General features: G+C 51.1%; 2 protein-coding genes across 4 annotated transcripts; both read right to left on the bottom strand.

Annotated features, from left to right (window-relative positions):
- Positions 1 to 46: 46 nt before the first annotated feature.
- LOC136196828 (protocadherin Fat 4-like) lies at positions 47 to 12,818 on the bottom strand. 3 transcript variants are annotated; one of them, XM_065986478.1, is made up of 26 exons: positions 12,704 to 12,818; positions 11,926 to 12,591; positions 11,375 to 11,873; positions 11,106 to 11,326; positions 10,787 to 11,054; positions 10,615 to 10,734; positions 9,982 to 10,335; positions 9,736 to 9,932; positions 9,580 to 9,682; positions 8,685 to 9,524; positions 7,508 to 8,563; positions 7,197 to 7,460; positions 6,975 to 7,136; positions 6,023 to 6,913; positions 5,709 to 5,972; positions 5,501 to 5,662; positions 5,127 to 5,447; positions 4,921 to 5,073; positions 4,622 to 4,864; positions 4,002 to 4,568; positions 3,825 to 3,950; positions 3,694 to 3,768; positions 3,109 to 3,634; positions 2,922 to 3,049; positions 2,373 to 2,867; positions 47 to 2,183 (listed from the first exon to the last, which is right to left on the bottom strand). In XM_065986478.1, exons 2-26 carry the CDS (start codon positions 12,207 to 12,209, stop codon positions 186 to 188), a joined length of 10,317 nt encoding a protein of 3,438 aa, XP_065842550.1. In that variant the 5' UTR covers positions 12,210 to 12,591; positions 12,704 to 12,818; the 3' UTR covers positions 47 to 185. The 3 variants fall into 3 exon arrangements, with proteins under 3 accessions (XP_065842550.1, XP_065842552.1, XP_065842551.1); XM_065986480.1 differs by having other exon boundaries at positions 12,654 to 12,808; XM_065986479.1 differs by having other exon boundaries at positions 11,926 to 12,812.
- Positions 12,819 to 13,201: 383 nt separating this feature from the next.
- LOC136196830 (uncharacterized) lies at positions 13,202 to 18,576 on the bottom strand. The gene is made up of 10 exons (XM_065986482.1): positions 18,507 to 18,576; positions 18,200 to 18,451; positions 17,907 to 18,143; positions 17,465 to 17,852; positions 16,897 to 17,395; positions 16,610 to 16,842; positions 16,260 to 16,558; positions 16,079 to 16,206; positions 15,536 to 16,030; positions 13,202 to 15,490 (listed from the first exon to the last, which is right to left on the bottom strand). Exons 4-10 carry the CDS (start codon positions 17,743 to 17,745, stop codon positions 13,652 to 13,654), a joined length of 3,774 nt encoding a protein of 1,257 aa, XP_065842554.1. The 5' UTR covers positions 17,746 to 17,852; positions 17,907 to 18,143; positions 18,200 to 18,451; positions 18,507 to 18,576; the 3' UTR covers positions 13,202 to 13,651.
- Positions 18,577 to 18,631: the final 55 nt, after the last annotated feature.

The following is an 18,631-nucleotide window of genomic DNA, read 5'->3' as shown; positions in this document are numbered from 1 at the left end:
AAGAAGGAATTAGTAGCAGCAGCGAATGTCGGCCCTCTCCTCAGTGGGAGGGGCCTGGGTACGAGGTGCAAAAAGAAAAAAAATACCAGTAGATATGACTTGTTGACGCACTTCTAACGACTAAACACCCAGCACATAAATGAATGAACAGACCAGACAGCGAACAGACAAACACATTCTCCTTCTCAAAGTGCAGAATCATTGTTGTCCTCACCGCGAATAAGATCCCGTGGCACGTCATAAGCCCTCTCCTCTCCTGGATCACCGACCGAGAAATCGTAAATAGGATTTTCCATCACAGGATGACTCTCGCTGAAAATGGGATTGACATTGCGGTTGTCATAGATGCCCTCATCGTCGTCGTCGTCGTCGTCGTCATCCAAGTCACCATCATCGCAATAGATCGGATTCCTAATTCCTCCACCAGCGTAAGTCGGCTCGTAAATGGGATTGTGCATCGCTTCACTCGACGCCACGTACTCGCCGTGAACCGCACTATCGCCGTCAAACGGAAACGAGGCGCGCGCAATAGCCAAGCGCTTACGCCTCTGTCGCTTTCGCACAACGATCAAGGTTATCATAATCGACAAGACGAGCAAGGCGACGCCAGAAATCGCTGCTATGACCCAAGTATACTCGACCTTCGTGCTGTCGTCATCGTCGCCGCCGTCACCATCAATTCTAGCTGAATGCGTCGGAGACGTTTCGTTGCGACTCCTGCTCAATACCGATTTGCACGTCAAATCGATTTCACTTCCAAACGCTTGACTCATGCTCCCTTCGTCGCAATCGGTTTTCAGTCCAATTAAAACCGAATTCACCGGCACCGGTTTGTTGTTAAACAGAACGACAAAGTGCACGGACATTTCGCCGTTTCCGATATTGACGACATCGATGACGTACACCGACGATATGCCGAAGTTGATCACATTCGCACTGTCGTCCGGATCGGGTAGGGGAACGTAGAGATTGTCTTTGAGGTAGCGTTCCAATTGCGTCTGAAAATCGACGCTACCGGGCGTGAGATCGTCCGTAAACGGCAACGTGACGACGAACTGGTCGGGAACGCATAAGTGATCGACGTCGACGCCCGTCGATATCACGACGCTCGGCAAAGTAGACGAATTCGTTGCGACCGAAGAACCGAGTGGCTTGGGAATACACGTCTGCTGTCTGCACGGTCGATCCTCGCAGGCGTCGATCAAAAACGAGCACAGATCGCCCGTGTAGTCGGGCGAACACAGACAGCGAAACGTCGCCACGCCGTCGACGCACGTGCTCGCGCCGAAACACGGCGACGACGCGCAGTCGTCGACGTTCTCCTCGCAAAGGTCGCCGCGATAGCCGTCGCTACACGAGCAGGAAAAACCGTTGACGAAGTCGAGACAATTGCCGCCGACGCCGCACGGATTCGACGCGCACTCGTCGACCTGAACGCTGCAGTCCGGTTGCAAGAATCCGACGTTGCAACGGCACTCGTATCCGTCCACTTGATCGACGCACGTGCCGTTGTTGCATAGCAACGACGACGAATTGGAATTGCTGTCAGTCGGCGTCGTTTCGCAATAGTCGATGTCGTCGCAAACGACGCCGTCGCCGGAGTATCCAGGAAGGCATTCGCATCGGCTCGTCGTCGCGTTCGTTCGAATGCACGTGGCGCGCGTCGCGTCGTCGCAGCCGGCCGTGCCGAGCGCGCACGGATCCGTTCGTTTGACGTCGACGTCGAGCGTCAGGACGGACGACATAGGCGGATCGTCGCTGTCCGACGCCAAGATTTCTAGCGCGAACGACGATATGTTGTCGTAGTTCAGACTTTGATTCAGATAGAGGAACGTTCCCGATGCATTCGTGACGAGATAAAAATCGGTCGAATTCGCGATGCCGTTCACCGATAGAATGACGTACGATATTGGACCGTTGCTTTCTGGATTGAAGACCTCTATTACGCCGACTAGATCGCCGGGAGACGCGTTTTCGGGCACTTCGGGGCCCCCTTTGAGGGTGATGTTTGTCGGCGCTTCGTTGATGTCGATCACTGTGAAGAAGAACGTTTCGCTGAAGTTCAGCGGCGGCAGGCCATCGTCGACGACGAATATAGTGACGTTGATGACTGGATCGGCGAGGCTTTCGTAGTCAAAGCTAACCGGCCGAGCGACGACCAACTCCCTTCCTTCGTTAATGAGCTACGAAGAAAAAATAGTCTTCAGCAAAGGTCTTATACTAACGGCGCGTTGCTAAACTTTAGTATACTCGTTTTAATTTCCTCAACTCTACAGTAGTGAGCGAGAAGAAATATTCTTGTTATTTACTAATACACTAATCAATTCCCATGCCATCCATTTATGCCCATACTCTCTACGTATAGATCTTACCTCAAACGCGTTAGCGAGAAAACCTTCCAGACTATAATAGTGCGTCTGACCGCGATCCTCGTCCACGACCGACACGTTTGCGATCACGGCACCGACGGGCACGTTCTCGCGAATTCGACGAGATCCCGTCAGCTCGATCTTCGTCACCGGCTCGTTGACGTCGATCACGCGAACGACGAACGAATGATCGAGACTGAGCGGCGGACGACCGTCGTCGCTGCATCGCAGCAACACCCAAATTGACGGATCCCTTTCGAAGTCGATGTCGGCGCCGACGGCGACGTACAATTCCGGCGTCGGTCCTTGGACGACGGTGAAGAAGTCGGATCCGTTTAGCAATTTGCACGTGTGCGTCTGATTGAAATCGGGATCGATGATCGTCAGATTGGCGACGAATGTTCCGGCCGGACTATTTTCGTCGATTTCGTCTTCGTAGTAGGACAAGATGTCGGTCGGCGGTTCGTTGACGTCGAGAATGTTTACAATCACATCGTTCTAGATGAAAGAATAAAGTCCATAAGTTCTGTTAAAAGACGCTAAGTTAATTACTTCGTAACTTAGAGGCGGAGTGCCGTTGTCCGTCGTTCTTATGACGACGACGTAAACGTTTTCTTCTTCGTAGTTAAATCTCGTGCCACTGGGAACAACCAACGTATTGCCGTCCAAATCGAAATACGCTAAAAAAGGAAAAAACGTATTAAATATTTATTTACCCTTTAGGCTTTCTTTGACTGACTCGTAACGTTTCCAATTGGGACAATAGCGTACGTATGATTTTGTCCCCTATCCTCGTCCACCGTCTCAAGCACTCCGATAATCGTTCCACCGGGCGAATTCTCGTCGACTCCCTTGCTCTTGAACACGACCTCCGTCGGCTGATCGTTAACATTTCCGACACGAATCGTTATTTCTACAGTCGTGCTCGCAGGAGTCAGTCCATTGTCTGCCGCCGTGAGACGGATGCGATAGCTCGATTTGACTTCGTAGTCAAACGTCGCCGTAGCAACGAGATCGGTACCGTTGATTGCAAAAGGAACCGAGGCGTTGCCTGACAGAGCGTACGTCACGTTCTGTACCCACGCCACTTCGTTGTCCGGATCCGTGCTCGTGATTATTCCCACTGTCGTGCCGACGTCGAGATTCTCGTCGATGACGTAATCGGTTAGCCCAACGAAAGTGGGAGCTTCGTTGACGTCGAGAACCTCAATAAGAAACTGTCGATCAAGGAATGTAATAGGTACGCCGTCGTCAAAGCAACGAATCTAATTAGACAAAATTTTGGTGAACAGTTTCGCTCAAAAGGATAATCTGTCTCACGTACGTCAATAGTGTAATTTCGTTCTTCCTCGTAATTGAGCTCGTCTTGAGCGACAATCAAAGTCACATTGTCAATGACCTAAAGAGAACAAGAAAAACATTGCGAGGACGAACGATGGACGCCTTTTTTCTTACCTTGAACGGCTGTTCGGGATAGTCTAGTACAACGCAAGCGTGTTTCTGACGACTCGACTTCTCATTATCGGGATCCGAGACAACGATCGTCGCGACGACAGTGCCGTTGCGACTATTCTCGACAATCTGAAGTGCCTCTCTCTAGTTACAAGGAAACAATAATATCAATAAACGTACCTCCTGATTGGTCAAGGTAATATTGGTTGGCTTCTCGTTTAAGTCCGTAATATTGACGACGACCGACCCAGTAAACGAGAGAGGCGGACTGCCGGAGTCTACGGTCAAGACCTCAACGGTGTAATGCGTTACAGCTTCGTAATTCAAATCAGCTCCGTCCGTCACTGACAATATACCAGTCGAAGAGTTGACCTGAAATAGTCCGGACACAGCTCGATCTGCTGACAGTATCCCGCTGCCAGGATAGACGGCTACGATAGAAACCGCGTGCGTATCGGCGAAGTCTTCGTCGAAGGTATATACGTGTCCAACGTATGTTCCGCCGACGCTGTTTTCCGGAACGGAGCTCGGGCCGATAAGTTGGATTCCAGTCGGTCGATCGTTCTCGTCTGTGACGTCAACTTGAAACGTTTCGGTGATGTAGAGACCGCCGCTGTCGGTCGATCGCACGACGACTTTCCACGAGGGAGTCTCTTCAAAATCGAGACTACGCGTCGTTCTCAGTTCGTTGCCCACGAATCGGAAAGGAAAGTCGACTGGCACGTTTTCCAGCGTGTAGACGAAAGTCTAGTAAGAAAATCGGCGTCAAGTCGCGCGCCATGGTCGCCGCGCGCACGTACCTGTCGATCTTCGACCTCGTTGTCCGGATCGTCTGTCGTGAATTGCGCGACCAGTTGGCCCGCTGCCTGATTCTCAGCCACGGTGCCGCCCTGCATGTGTACGTTCGTCGGCATCTCGTTGACGTCCGTGACGACGACCACGAACGCCTGGTCTCTGCTCAAAGGCGGAATACCGTCGTCTACGCAACGTATGAGTACAGGCCACGTGGAGTTCGTTTCGAAGTTGAGACTGGAATCGGCAACCTAAATTTTTATGTCTTCATTGTTGCTATAGAAACGAGATCGATGTTCTGTCCTACCATGAGAGCGTTGTCTTTGATGACGAATCGTCCGCCAGCGTTATCAATAGCTGAACAGGTGTGGTTTTGCCAAGAACCAGCCGGACCGAAATTATCTGGATCAACAACGGTTATGATTCCGACTCCGGCGTTAACCGGCGAATTTTCAGTAACCTGCGCATACGAATTAACGAACGATTTCGACAGGCTCGCGAGGAATAACTCACATTCAAATTAGACACGATAATGAGAGTGGGATTTTCGTTTACGTCGAGCACCGTAATGAGGAACGTTTCTTCGCGATAGAGCGGAGGCACGCCGTCGTCAGTCGAACGCACAGTCACGTTGTATTCGCTTTTCGCCTCGAAATTCAATCCAGCATTCGGTGCCGTATACAATTGACAGTTTTTCACTACGAAGAGCCCGTTGGCGTCGTCGACGAGCGTGCACGTGTGAGTGTGCGTGGGATCCTGATCTTCCGTAACGAAATCGCCGATTAATTGATCGTTGAGATTTTCATCGACTTCATCAACAGTCAAATCAATGTTCTTCAATAAAGAGCCTTATAAAAAAGGTGAAACGTTAAAGGATTAGGACTTACGTGCGGCACGTCATTGACGTCGACAATGTCGACATTATAACGACGAGTGAAGAACAGTCCCTTCGAGTCTGTCGCGCGGATATCGATATAATGTTTGGAGTTGGCCTCGTAGTCCAAATCGCCATTGACAATCAATGTCGTCCAACACATCGTATTAATTCCCTGCAATAAGAAATCTAGGCGGCTCTACGTGTACGTTATTACTCACCGGTTTATCCGTAATCGTTTTGCATGAGGCGCTGGCTCCCAGCGAGAATCTTCCGTCGGCCGCGTCGTCGAGACGAAACGTCAGCGTCTCGTTTTCGTCGTGATCCAGTGCGACGATCTCGCCGATAACGGTTCCAACAGGCGACAGCTCTTCGACTCGCGGATCGTCGTTGGGGAACTTGAGCTGACCGTTCTCGTCGGTGACGTTGATACGAATTGGAGCCTCGTTCACGTCGAGAACTTCGACAGTGAACGACTTCGTGATCTAGAAAAAAAAGTCGGAATGTATGAAGAGCTTATAGAGAGTTTCCTCACGGAAAGAGCTGGTTTCCCGTTGTCTTTCGCCTCGACGATCACAGTGTGCGATTTGAACGTCTCGTAGTCGGCCGTCATCGCCTTTCGCAACTCGTCGCCAACGATCTTAAACCTCCCATTGTCGTCGTCGATCAACGTATACGTGATCGTCTGCGAGACGTCCTCGTCCGTCGACGACAGTTTCCCGACGACCGTTTCAACCGGCGCATTCTCAAACACTTTATCGTTTGACAAGTCGAGAGCGCGAGGTCGATCGTTCACGTCGGTCAATCGAATCGTCAGCACGTAATCGATCGACAGGGCCGGCGAGCCGCTGTCCGTCGCTCGCACGACGACGTCGTACTCTTTCTTCTCTTCGATATTCAAAAGACATTCCTTACCGCCGAGCGCTAGGCACTTCGCATTTGACGCTGCCACTTCGACCACGCCCCCGTCCAATCTGAATCGACCCGACGCACCGTCCAACATCGAATAGGTGAACGTTTGTCGAGCGGATGCGAGATTGTCCGGATCGGCGGTGGACAGTTTTCCGATTTGCGTGTTCGCGCCGCTGTTTTCCGGCACGGTGTTGGAGTCAATGCTAATCGACGTCGGTTTCTCATTTACGTCGAGAACGCGAACGATGAACGCCGCCGTCACCGACATGGGCGGCGATCCGCTATCGGTCGACATGACGACGATTGTGTGCCGGTTGGCGATCTCGTAATTCAAATTCGCCGACGGCGACACTTTGATTTCGGTGCCGTCGACGACGAATTTGCCGCCGGCGCTGTTGATCAATTTGTACGCGTGAGTCTGCGCGACGTCGTCGTCGGTCGTCACCAGACCGCCGACGACGGCACCGTTCTTATTTTCGACGGCGGTAGGAGAACCGCCGGCCAGTTGAATAGCCTTTAATTAGAGAAAAAGGGCTATATTATTCTTTTTCGTTTTTTATGTGCTGTCTTTTTACCGTGGGCTTGTCGTTTACGTCGACGACGGCGATTGTAAAGCGAATAGCGACGAAAAGTCCGCCCTTGTCCGTTGCTCGAACTATGATCGTGTGCTTGCCGTTTCCTTCGTAGTTCAACGCGCCTGATACCGTCACCGACGCGGTGCACACGGTCTTGACGCCCTAGGAAAAAAGAAACAAAAGCGGTTGAGAGAAAAAAATTGAACAAGAGCCTCTATTTACAGCAATTGAATTAGTCGAACTGCAAACTCCAGTCTTTTCCACTTGGAAAAGTCCGCCGGCGTCGTCGTCCAACGAAAACGTTAGTTTCTGAGCGGCATCTTCGTCGTGGGCTTCTACGATGCCGACGGCGGTTTTCAGGCGAGAGTTTTCGTTCACTCGAGGCGAATTATCACCAAAGCTCAGCTGCCCGTTTTTATCTTTAAAGATGATCGTCACGGGCGGCTCGTTGACGTTCAGTACTTCGATTGTAAAGACTTTGGTCATCTGCGTAAACGAGGTCAGGGAGAAATCGCACGGAAACAATTTCTTACGGATAGTTTCGGATTGCCGTTGTCCGTCACGACGATCGTTACGGAATGAGACGTCTTCGTTTCGTAATCGGCCGATTTGGCTTTCTGCAGTTTGTTGTCCTTCAATTTGAACTGTCCCTTATCGTCGTTCGTTAATTTATACGTAAGACTTTGACCGGCGTCTTCGTCTGTCGCACTCAACGTTCCGACTAGAGTTCCAGCAGGCGCATTCTCCTTAACCGAAAACGTATCGATTTGGAGATTTCGCGGCTGATCGTTGGCGTCCGTCACGGCGATCGTCACGGTGAAATCTTTCTGGAGGGGCGGACTTCCATTGTCCGTGACGCGAACGACGATCTTGTGAGATTTTGCCTTTTCGTAATCGATCTTGCACTCGGCACCGCCGTTCTTCAAACAGCCGACATTCGAGACCGCTACCTTGACAACGCCCTTATCGACTTTGAATCGACCCGCAGCGCTGTCGATGATAGTGTAGGTAAACGTCTGACGCACGCTCTTAAAGTTGTCCGGATCGGTTGCCGTCAGCGTGCCGACGACGGTATTCAAAGCGCCGTTTTCCGTCACTTTGCCGTTCGACAAACGAACGGCAGTCGGAACCTCGTTGACGTCCTTCACTTGAACGGTGAACGATTTCTCGACGAACAGAGGCGGAGATCCGGAGTCGGTCGATCGAACGATGATCTTGTACTGAGAAGCGTCTTCGTAATTCAAATTCGCGTTCGAGGACGTCATTAGGGTGGTTCCTTTCATCACGAATCGACCGCCGGCCGAATTCGTGAGCGTGTACGTGTGAAAGTTTGCCGGATCGTCGTCGGTCGTCGTGAAACTGCCGAGACGCTTGCCGTTCTCGTTCTCGTCGATTGACGGTTGAGCGCCGCCGGAGAAGGCAATGTCTCTCGGTCGATCGTTAACGTCGATGATTTTAATCGAATATCGAGCCGTTTTGAAGAGTTTGTGCTCGTCGGTGACTCGAACGACGATCGCGTGCAAGGCGTCGACTTCGTGATTGAGAACGCCATTGACGATGACAGGAACGGTGCATTTGGTCTTCAAATTCTAAGTAACGAAAATTAGACAACTATCTTCCAAAGGAGTATACATGCACCTAATGTAAGCCCAAACCTCCTTCTAACGAAACGTTCACCAAATCTTCTATGCATTTATTTTATCTCCTTACCTGAACGTTGACTGACGCACAGGTGACGGAAGACGTCTTCAGTGCAAATCGATTTCCCGCCGTGTCGTCGAGCCGGAATGCGAGCTTCTGATTGGCGTCGGCGTCGTAGGCGACGAGAGTTCCGACTATCGTTCCCTTCACCGAATTTTCCTTCACCGTCGGATTATTGCTCGTAAACGACATCTGCCCGTTCGTCGACGCAAACGTGATGCTGACGGGCGGCTCGTTGACGTCGAGAATCTCGATCGTAAACGTCTTCGAAACTCTCATAGCTGGTTTACCGTTGTCCGTCGCCACGGCGACGATTTTATAACTCGTCGTCGTTTCGTAGTCGATTCCGCTCGACGTCTTTCGCACGACCTGATTAGCGGCGTTGAGCGAGAATCGACCGCCGGCGTCGTTCGAGAGCGTGTACGTTATTTTCTGCCCGGAATCTTCGTCGCTAACCGACAGGCCACCGATGGGAGTATTAACAGCGGCGTCCTCTTTCATCGTATAGCCGGACAGTTTGAGATTTCTCGGCTGATCGTTGACGTCGCGAAGACGAATGGTGAAAGTGACGTCTTTGTAAAGCGACGGCGATCCGTTGTCTCGGCTCCGAATGCGTACGGTGAAGGTCTTCTGCGTTTCGTAGTTGAGCAAGCAGAGGCTGCCGCCTTCGGCTAGACAGCGGGTATTCAGCACAGCGACTTCGAGACGATTGCCGTTGACGCGAAATCGTCCGCTAGCGCTGTCGAGAAGCGAGTACGCGAACGCTTGACCATTGTCGGGGTCCGTCGTCGCCAGGGAACCGACGAGGGTCCCCTTCGCGCTATTCTCATTTAGATAGACGTTGGATAACTACAGAAGCGATAGAGAGCGTCAGAGCAAGAAAAGAGAAGACAATATACCGCACCGATATGCCTGTTGGTTGTTCGTTGACATTCCGCACGTTGACTGTGAATGTTGCATCCAAATAGAGACCCTTGTTGTCCGTGCTGCGAACCTTTATCGCAAAACTAAGGAGAAAAACGGTCTCTTTTTTGTCGTACGTGTACGCTGCGTGGATTACCTTTTCGGCGATACTTCGTAGTTGGGACTGATGGTGATGGCGAGACTGCTTCCGCTGACAAGTTTGAATTTTCCGTTTGCACTGTCTAGCAGACGATACGTGTGCGTATCTTTGGGATTCGGATCCGTCGTCGTAAACGCGCCGACAACCGATCCCGCCTTCACGTTCTCGTACACGTAAGTTCTCGACAGAGATACCTGAAAAAGGAAGCATGGAAATGAGAATCGGAGTCAAATCTTTCTTTACCTTGCTTGGCGGTTTGTTAATTCTGGAACAGTAGCTTCCTCTGTACGTCGTCCACGCTCCGGATGACTGACAGGTAATCGAACTCGGTCCGTTCTTCAGTTCGTATCCGTTCGGACACTGGGTGACGCACGTTTTCCCGTACGTCGTTCCGGAGGGGCACGAAAACGCCGCATATTTGCACGTCGTGCCGTATGTCGTGCCCGACGGACAGAATTTCACCGACGGCGCGCCGCAATCGCGCGGACGACACGTGCGTCGATCGCTGTTGAGAAGGTAGCCGCTGCGGCACGAGCAAGCGCCGCCGTTGCAGTTGTGCGCGCAACCGCCGTTCGCCGATCCGCACTGTCGCGATTGCTAGCGGGAAAACACGATTAACAACTGCACCAGCGAAAGGGCTTAGTCTAGTAAAGTGTTTGAATTGTTAAAGCTCAAAATTCGACTGCAAATTGTGTGAAAAAGGAGGTTCGGAACAAAGTAGAACTCAGTCAGAAAAGCCCGCTATAGAGCCATTCACTTTAAGGATCGGGAATAAAAAAAGCGAGGGAGTGGAGAAAGGAGACAAAGTGAAAACGTTGAAAGAAGGCCTCGCACGAAGGATGTGCGCCTCTCAAAATTAACGGACTAAAAATTTACCGATAAAGAAGGACAGCCCGATCCTCGACAATTCTGACTCTGGGAAACGCTTCGGTAACGATACGACGATCCGAGCGCGCACTTTTCCGAACAAGCGCCCCAATTTCCCCACGAGTTGACCTTGAAAGCGAAATGAGAAAGCGAAAGACAGACGGCGACGCGTAGGACGAACCCGGCAGTCTCGATTCGCCGCGTACGACGTACACGCTCTCGACTCGGACAAGGACGGACACGAGCCGCCGCAAGAGGCGGCCGTCGTTACCCGTCGAGTGCGAGTCGATCGACCCGATCCGCACTGGTTACTGCACTGCGACCACGTCGACCAGCCGCCGACGACGCAATTGCGTCTATTGTAGCGCGCACAGGACCTCGATCGACTCAGAGCCGGACACGACGATCCACCGCAACTAGCACTCCTTCGAACAGAACGAGACTGATACCTAGAAAAGATTCAATAAATAAAATAAATTTCCAAAGTCGGTGTTTCCTACTGGCGTCCGAAACCGCAGCTGGCCGAACACGAGCCCCAGCTACCCCAACCGTTGACGGCGCAGTTCACCGGGCAACAGCCCGCCGAACAACCAACCGTCTGACTCGTCGACGGACACGACGAACCGCCGCAGGAGGGCGACACTCTTACGCTTCGATAGCGCGTCATCGTTCCCTGACCGCAATTCGCGCTACAGCGACCGTACGACGACCAGCTGTTCATCTAACGACACATAATTCTGTCTATAGGTTTGAGTCAGGAACTACTCACTTGACAATTTCTTCTGGAGTACTGCCAACAGGAACGACTGCTGGAGATACTCGGACAGCCAGAGCCGCCGCAACTGGCTCGTCTCGTCACGACGACGCCACGAGTCCGACGTCCGTATCCACAATTCGTTGAACAAGAACCCCAAGAGCCCCACTTCCATAGGCAATTCTGCCTACAGCAGCCGCAGTTATTTCGACGTATTTGCGACACGGCAGGACAGCCGGATCCCCCGCACGACGACGCCCGCGAGACCGAGCGATAGCGACGCTGCATCGCCGTCGCTCCGCACGGGCAGTTCGTCGACCACGAGGCCCACTGATTCACGAGGCAATTGGCCCGGCAACAGCCGTTTCCGCACGATTGTCGCCAGCTGCGCCAATTCGAACAGGCCGATCCGCCGCACGACGCCGAGCGTCGCGTAGAACGAGTACGATACCGATAGCCTCCGCCGCACGGTCGACTGCACGAACCCCATCGGCTCCAATTGTTGAGAAGGCAACTACAAAGCGAAATTTGCCCCACTAATGCTTTCTCTTTCGCTCATAGCTGACTTTATCGAACAACAGCATCCTCTCGATTGGGAGTTGCTGTTGATGTTGCACGATCCGCCGCACGATTCCTGTCTCGATTTGGATCGAGAGCGACTTTGTCGTCCTCGACCCGACCTGCACGAGCGACACGAGGACCAGCTCGACCAATTGTTGTAGGCGCAATTGACGGCCGAACATCGACGTCGACGACGTCGGCGACTCCATAACCACGACGACGTCTCGTCGACGAGCAACGTGACGGCGACGAGAGCGAGGAAGAGGGAGACGAGCTTGAAGGGGGACATGTCGTCCGGCGAACTCGAATCACGAGACTCTGTTTGCGTCTTCGATTCGATGGAATGTTATGGGGACGCGGCGGATCACGCGACAGCGAGCGATAATTCAACGTCGGGTGTCAACCCTTTTCTTTCGAGAAACGTAATTAGGACTCGTTATAGCGCGGTCAAGTTCGCTGCAGCACTTTATCTTCCAGCTTCTTCCAGCAGACAACAGTCACCTATTGGCTCCTTTCTTACTTCAATTACTTATTAGACAGGACGAAATCGAAGAGAAACGCCTTTCACGCGTTGTGTTTGTGAACGTCTTCGAGAGAGTTTTATCGGCCGTCGATCGGCTGATCGTTGACGTCATGATTTTCACCGACGTGTTGGTCGAGTACATGTAGCTCTAGAAATGTAACAAAGCTAAGGCGTTCAGCTTTCGGGAAAACTACTGGGTAGGCTCTTTACGCGTCTGTTCCCCTTTGGGGGTTCTTCTATCCTATTTGTTCGTTATTTACCGACGATTTTGTCCATTAAGACAAACGTTTGGCCTCTTGCCGTCTTCGTCCAAAGTGTACTCGATCTTTTTGCTCCATCCATCAGTTCGCGTTTCCTAACGTGCGCTCGATGAGATTGCTCTGCGATGTCATGAACATTCCTTTCCTAGACAGAGTTTCGTGCAGCTTCAAAGCAGGGAATTCTCTCAGCAGGCTCTTGTAGAAAAAGTTCTGCCAACGTATGAACATCTAACAGTTTCACACACCGATGTCATATTATCGTATGAAAAGTTTGTTCACGTCGAGTCTCCTGTTGACGTGGGATATCCGCAACAAAGGTTTCTGTATGACAAAGTGCGGAGATTGACTGGAACGCCGCCGCCTGTTCTCGATACTGAGGACTTGCTATTACACCCTAGAGAAATGCTTCATGCTCTTTGCGACGTCATGAACATTCCTTTCCTAGAGAGCATGCTTTCTTGGAAAGCAGCTCCAAGAGAAACAGACTTTCCTGGGTCTGAAGTATGGTATGGGGCAGTCAACAATAGCACAGGGTTTCATGCAGCTTGAAAGCAGAGGATTCTCTCAAAAGAGCAGGAGGCTCTGGTAGAGAAAGCTCTGGTAGAAAAAATTCTGCCAAGGTATGAGTATCTAACAGAACACAAAATTAGACCAGATATCTGACGATTTTTGTCCTTTCGCCAGTGACTAAGAAAAGAACTTTCTTTTTGCGTGTTTTAGTGTTGTGTGCAGTACGCATTATTAATAACGTCGCCTAGCTCCGTTTTGACTGTTCCTTCCCTGTCTTTCTCAAAATGGTTAATTGTGACTGTAAAATTGAAGCAAAGTATCTCGGGTCATTAGTAACACGGAAAATGTCAATAAAACGGAGCGGGTGAGGAGAGGTTCACACAAAAATAACAATGAAACGGAGGGGACGAGGGGAGGTTCACACAAATAACTCACGTATCAAAGAAAGCTCACGGGCTCTTCGTACAACCCTTCCTCATCGTCAACCGGTTTCTCCTTACAGTAGACAGGATTGTTAAACTTATCAACAAAGTTGTCTTCATCATCATTTTCAACGGGAGAATTTTGTTCTTCGTTGGACGGGAGCACTTCGTTGGACAAGCAGACCAGACCTCTCCGAATATTGCAAGCGATGCGTTCGCTACAGAACGGAAACGACGCCTCGGCTGAAGCCAAACGCCGACGTCTCTGGCGACGTCGTACGTAAATAAGCGTCAGTATGCCTGAGAGTAAGAGTAGGGCGACGCATGCTATGGCTGCAACGATAATCCAATAGTCGAAAGTGGCAATGAAAGGTGCTTCAGTCACAGGCGCTTCAGTCGTCGCATTCTGTACCATGCTCGAAATCTTCTCACACGTGCGCCCAACTCTAACGCCAAACTCCGATGGAAGACTGCCTTCGTCGCAAAGAGCATTCAATCCCCTGAGAACAATAGTCCGAGGCAATGGACTATCGTTCAGAACGACAACAAAGCTGACTTCTACCATCGCATTATTCGACAGCGACGCTTTGAGCACGTAGGCAAATGAAACGCCGGCCTTAAATCCCTTCGGCACGTCAACGACTAGTTCGTTTGTAATGTAAATTTCAATCTTCTCCTTAAGCTGCTTCAAGTCCTCTTGCTTCGACGGAAACGGCAAGGTGACGACGTCGTCGTCGTCTGTGACGCACAAGAATTTGTTGTTTCCTTTGTTGTTGTCGTCAGTTACTTTAATTTCAACTGGTTCGGTGTTGCCATCTTGCGTCTGGTTAACGAGACGCGCTTTCGTCGATTTGGGAATGCACTGACTTCTTTGATGACACATAGATTCGTTCTTGCAGACTGTAGTCGAAAAAGAGCACATTTTCCCGGAGTACTCTGTTGGGCAGATGCAATTGAACGTCGTCGAGCCGTCGATGCACGTACCCGGTCCGCACGGCGACGAGAGACAATAATCAATGTCCACCTCGCAAAACACGCCGGTATAGCCATCGCGACAAACGCACGTAAATCCATTCAACTTGTCCAAGCAGCTTCCGTGACCGCTGCACGGATTCGACGCGCACTCGTCCACCTGTCGACTGCAATCCGGCGGCAGGAAACCGGAATTGCACAAACACGTATACGAGGCAACGCCATCAACGCAAGTACCATTGTGACAAACGGCTTTCGCATCGTGGCAGTAATCGATCTCGCTGCACTTGTAGCCGTCGCCCTTATACCCGCCGTTACACCTGCATCGACTCGACGTTGGACCCGTTCGCTCACAGACGGCGTTTGAATCGCATCCCGCCGTCTTCCGAGCGCACAGATCCATTCGTTTTACGTTCACTCTCAATGTAGCGACGGTCGCCAACGGCGGAACGGCGTCGTCGCTCGCTCGAATTTCGATGGTAAACGAAGACGCGACTTCGTAGTTGAGAGTCGAATTTAAAATAAGGAACGTGCCCGACGAGTCGCTTATCACATAGAATAGCGACGAATTGACGACGCCGTTGACGGACAGAATGACGAACGATATCAAAGACTTGCGGCTATCTGGATCAATTGCTTTGAGCTCGCCGACGACATGGCCTACTTGTGCGTTCTCGAACACGTCGCCGCCGCCGGTGATCGTTACATTCTTCGGAGGCTCGTTCACGTCGACGATCACAAACGAGAGTGTTACACTAGAATTGAATGTCGGCACGCCGTCGTCGACAGCCAGAACGGTCAGATTGATTAATGGACTGTCGAGCGCTTCGTAATCCAATCGAATGGGTCGAGCAATAATCAATTGCCTCAACGCGCTATCGACCTAAACCAAAATCGCTAAGATTAGACAGCAATATCGCTATATTACCTTAAATCCGTCAGCCACTGGTCCGGCTAGACTGAAAAAATGGGTCTGACCTTGATCTGGATCGACGACCGATAGAATGCCAACTACCGTGCCGACGAGAGTGTCTTCGGGCAAAGAACGCGTTCCATTAAAAACGATTTTCGTTGGCGGCTCGTTGACGTCGACGACGTGCACATCGAACGAATGGTCCAAACTGAGTGGTGGCTGACCGTCGTCGGAGCATTCGAGCAGTACGCGAATGAGAGATGCTGCTTCGTAGTCAATGTCGGCGTTATTTGCCACGACCAGTTCTAGAGTCGGGCTCTGTACGACGGTGAAGTAGTCCGACCCGTTGACAAGCTTGCACGTGTGCGTCTGATTCGCATCTTGATCGACAACCACAAGACTTGCGACTACCGTTCCTGCTGGACTGTTCTCGTTGATCCTGCTCATCCCGTGCGGAAAGACGTCTGCTGGAGGTTCGTTGACGTCTAGCACTTTGACAATAACGTTTTCCTAAAGGAAATTTGCTGATTAAAGTAGAAAACAGTCGCATGTGCTCACTTCGTAGCTCAAGGGAGGAATGCCACTGTCAGTCGACTTCACAGCCACCGTATACGTGTTTTCCCCCTCGTAGTCAATCTTGCTTCCGCTTGACAACATTAGCTTGTTTCCGAAGATGTAAAATATTTCTAAACAAAAGCCTTAGCAAATAGAACAGATTCGACAGAGAAACACTGTTTACTTTCTGCAACACCGTCTGGTATAATAGAATAGACATGCGTTTGACCAAAGTCATCATCAACGGTACCAAGCTCTCCAACGAAGGTATCGCCTGGAGAATTTTCCCGTAGACCGCTACTGTTAAACGTGATCTGCGTCGGCCGATCGTTGACTGTGACTGTCGCCGACGTGCTAGCCGGAGGAGTTCCGCTTCCCGAACAGTGGCGTGACGAATACTGCGAGCACATGATCGATTCGCTCAGAGACGGACACGACGTACCGCCGCATTGGTCCAACCGGTAAACAGAACGAGACCGCGTCCTAAAGAAAACTGATGAACTCCTCCCCCAGTCTGAATACACGGCCACTTACTTTCGCCCAGCACCGCAGTCGTTCGAACACGAGCCCCAATTTCCCCAAGTGTTAACGGTGCAGTTCACCGCGCAACAGCCAGACGAACAGCCGATCGTCTCACTGGTCGAGTACGACGAGCACGACGAGCCGCCGCAGCCGCCGCTCACCGCCACGCTTCGCGTACGAGTCACAGTTCCGCCGCCGCACTTTCCGTTATACGGTCGACACGGACCCGAGGCCCAACTGTTCATCTGAATGCAGCAATGTCAAAAAAGAACCGCCTTTGCAACAAATTTTCTCTATACCTGACAATCAATCGGCGTGTTATCAAAGCAGTTCTGAGACTGAGAAGAGAAGCTAGGGCAGGCGGATCCACCGCAACTAGGCTGAGACTTTATGATAAAAGTCCGAGTTTGAGTTCCTTGGCTGCAACTCCCCGTGCACGAACTCCACGAGCTCCACGTCCACTGGCAGTCACGAGGGCAGCAAGGACACGACTTCTTCCTGGTATCAATCGTAGACGGACAACTCAATCCGCCGCAGGACGCCGAGCGAGAAACGAAGCGATAGCGATACTGCGTCGCCGTCGTGCCGCACGGACAGTTCGTTCCCCACTGACTCCACGCGTTCATCGTGCAGTTGACCGGACAGCAGTTTGTATTGCACGATCGTCTTTTCAACGAAACGTCATTGCACGTACCGCCGCAGGATTCAATTGTCGTCTTGAAGCGAGAGCGTGTCTGCGTTCCGCTGTCGCATGTCTTGCTGCACGAACTCCACGAACCCCAACTGCCATGGGTGCAACTTGGAGCACGCGCGAGAGAGAGGGTTTCAGATACGGCAGCTCAAACTACGCTTACCTAATTAACTCACTTTCTGGGAAGGCAGCAGTCTTGAAAGTCCTTCGTAGGATCCATCTTGTAGCTGCAAGTTCCACCGCAAGATGCAGGTCGCTGTTGGTAACGGAAACGCGTCTGCTTAAGCGTGCTTGCGTCGCAAGAGCTCCAGGTACCCCAATTGTTGTACAGACAGTTAACGGGACTGCAAGGACGCCGTCGCCGCCGACTCCACAACCAAGAAGACGACGGCGTGAAGAGAAAAGACGCGGCGATGACGAAACAGAGCGCGACGGCGATCTTTATCGACGAAGTCATTGAAAGAGAGTCGACTTGGGGAATGAGGAGAAACCCCAGGACAACGTGATCGAGCAATTAGCATAGATAACGCCAATGTAAACTATGAAGTCGATCGCTAAGCAAACCTACAAAATATTTCCGTCAGAAAAGAAAACCGCCAAATTGACCTACACTTTGACCTCGCATGCACTCGATGTCATAATGACAGAATTGGCAGTCTCTGAATCTACCACTGTCTTAGAGAGATTTTTCAGTGGTTAATTAATCGGCTTATTTTTCCAAAGTCTCGCGCGCGATGTAGCATGCTCTCGACTCGGAGAGGGCGTCGTCTCGTCTCGTCGAGTTCAAGTTGATTAAATTGTGTGATACCGTTAATCACACTGCGAACAGCTTCAAAAAGATAAATATACCGATACCTAGAAACCATTATATCGTCTCTAAGACGTTCAACTGGCTTCTGAAGTTCTCTAACTGTAACAGCCGCTGTCTGACTCGTTGACGGACGCGATGAGGCCTATGCGTAGGACAGAAAGGCGTGATATGCACAAGTAGTCACACACATGACTGCGAGTCGGTGAACTTTTCAGCGCTGCTGAGTTTTTGGTCTTTTGAGAAATTTATAACGCGCGCTAGGCTTAGCAGAAACGCAGGGTCGATTATGCTGGACTACTAGTATGCTGGATAGCTGGTTGATGCACATCTACGTCAATGCAGCCAGACATAGCTAGAAAAGGAAGCAGGCAATCGACTCAGTCCTGCATTGACTAGCACTATCGTACGAGTTCGCCCGAACAAGACTATAGCTGCTCCATGGAAAAAAAACCTTTTAGCAAATTTCGTTTGGCGTCGTCTCCAACAAAAATGTTACGCATATTAATTAGTTACGGGTCCTGTGTCTTTGTTC

The sequence above is a fragment of the Oscarella lobularis genome, chromosome 16 (genome assembly GCF_947507565.1).
Source record: "Oscarella lobularis chromosome 16, ooOscLobu1.1, whole genome shotgun sequence".
Classification (NCBI taxonomy): Eukaryota; Metazoa; Porifera; class Homoscleromorpha; order Homosclerophorida; family Oscarellidae; genus Oscarella; species Oscarella lobularis.
The sequence above is the reverse complement of the archived record's forward strand: the minus strand, read 5'-3'. Positions and strand labels throughout refer to the sequence as shown.

Coding starts and splice junctions, on each gene's coding strand:
- LOC136196828 (XM_065986478.1), bottom strand. CDS start 12,209: ATGTCCCCCTTCAAGCTCGTCTCCCTCTTCCTCGCTCTCGTCGCCGTC. Junction 3,769..3,824: donor ATCCCGAACAGCCGTTCAAG/GTAAGAAAAAAG, acceptor TGTTCTCTTTAG/GTCATTGACAATGTGACTTT. Junction 3,635..3,693: donor AACGAAATTACACTATTGAC/GTACGTGAGACA, acceptor TTGTCTAATTAG/ATTCGTTGCTTTGACGACGG.
- LOC136196830 (XM_065986482.1), bottom strand. CDS start 17,745: ATGACTTCGTCGATAAAGATCGCCGTCGCGCTCTGTTTCGTCATCGCC. Junction 16,843..16,896: donor ACACGCCGATTGATTGTCAG/GTATAGAGAAAA, acceptor TGCTGCATTCAG/ATGAACAGTTGGGCCTCGGG. Junction 16,207..16,259: donor ACCAGACGGTGTTGCAGAAA/GTAAACAGTGTT, acceptor GCTTTTGTTTAG/AAATATTTTACATCTTCGGA.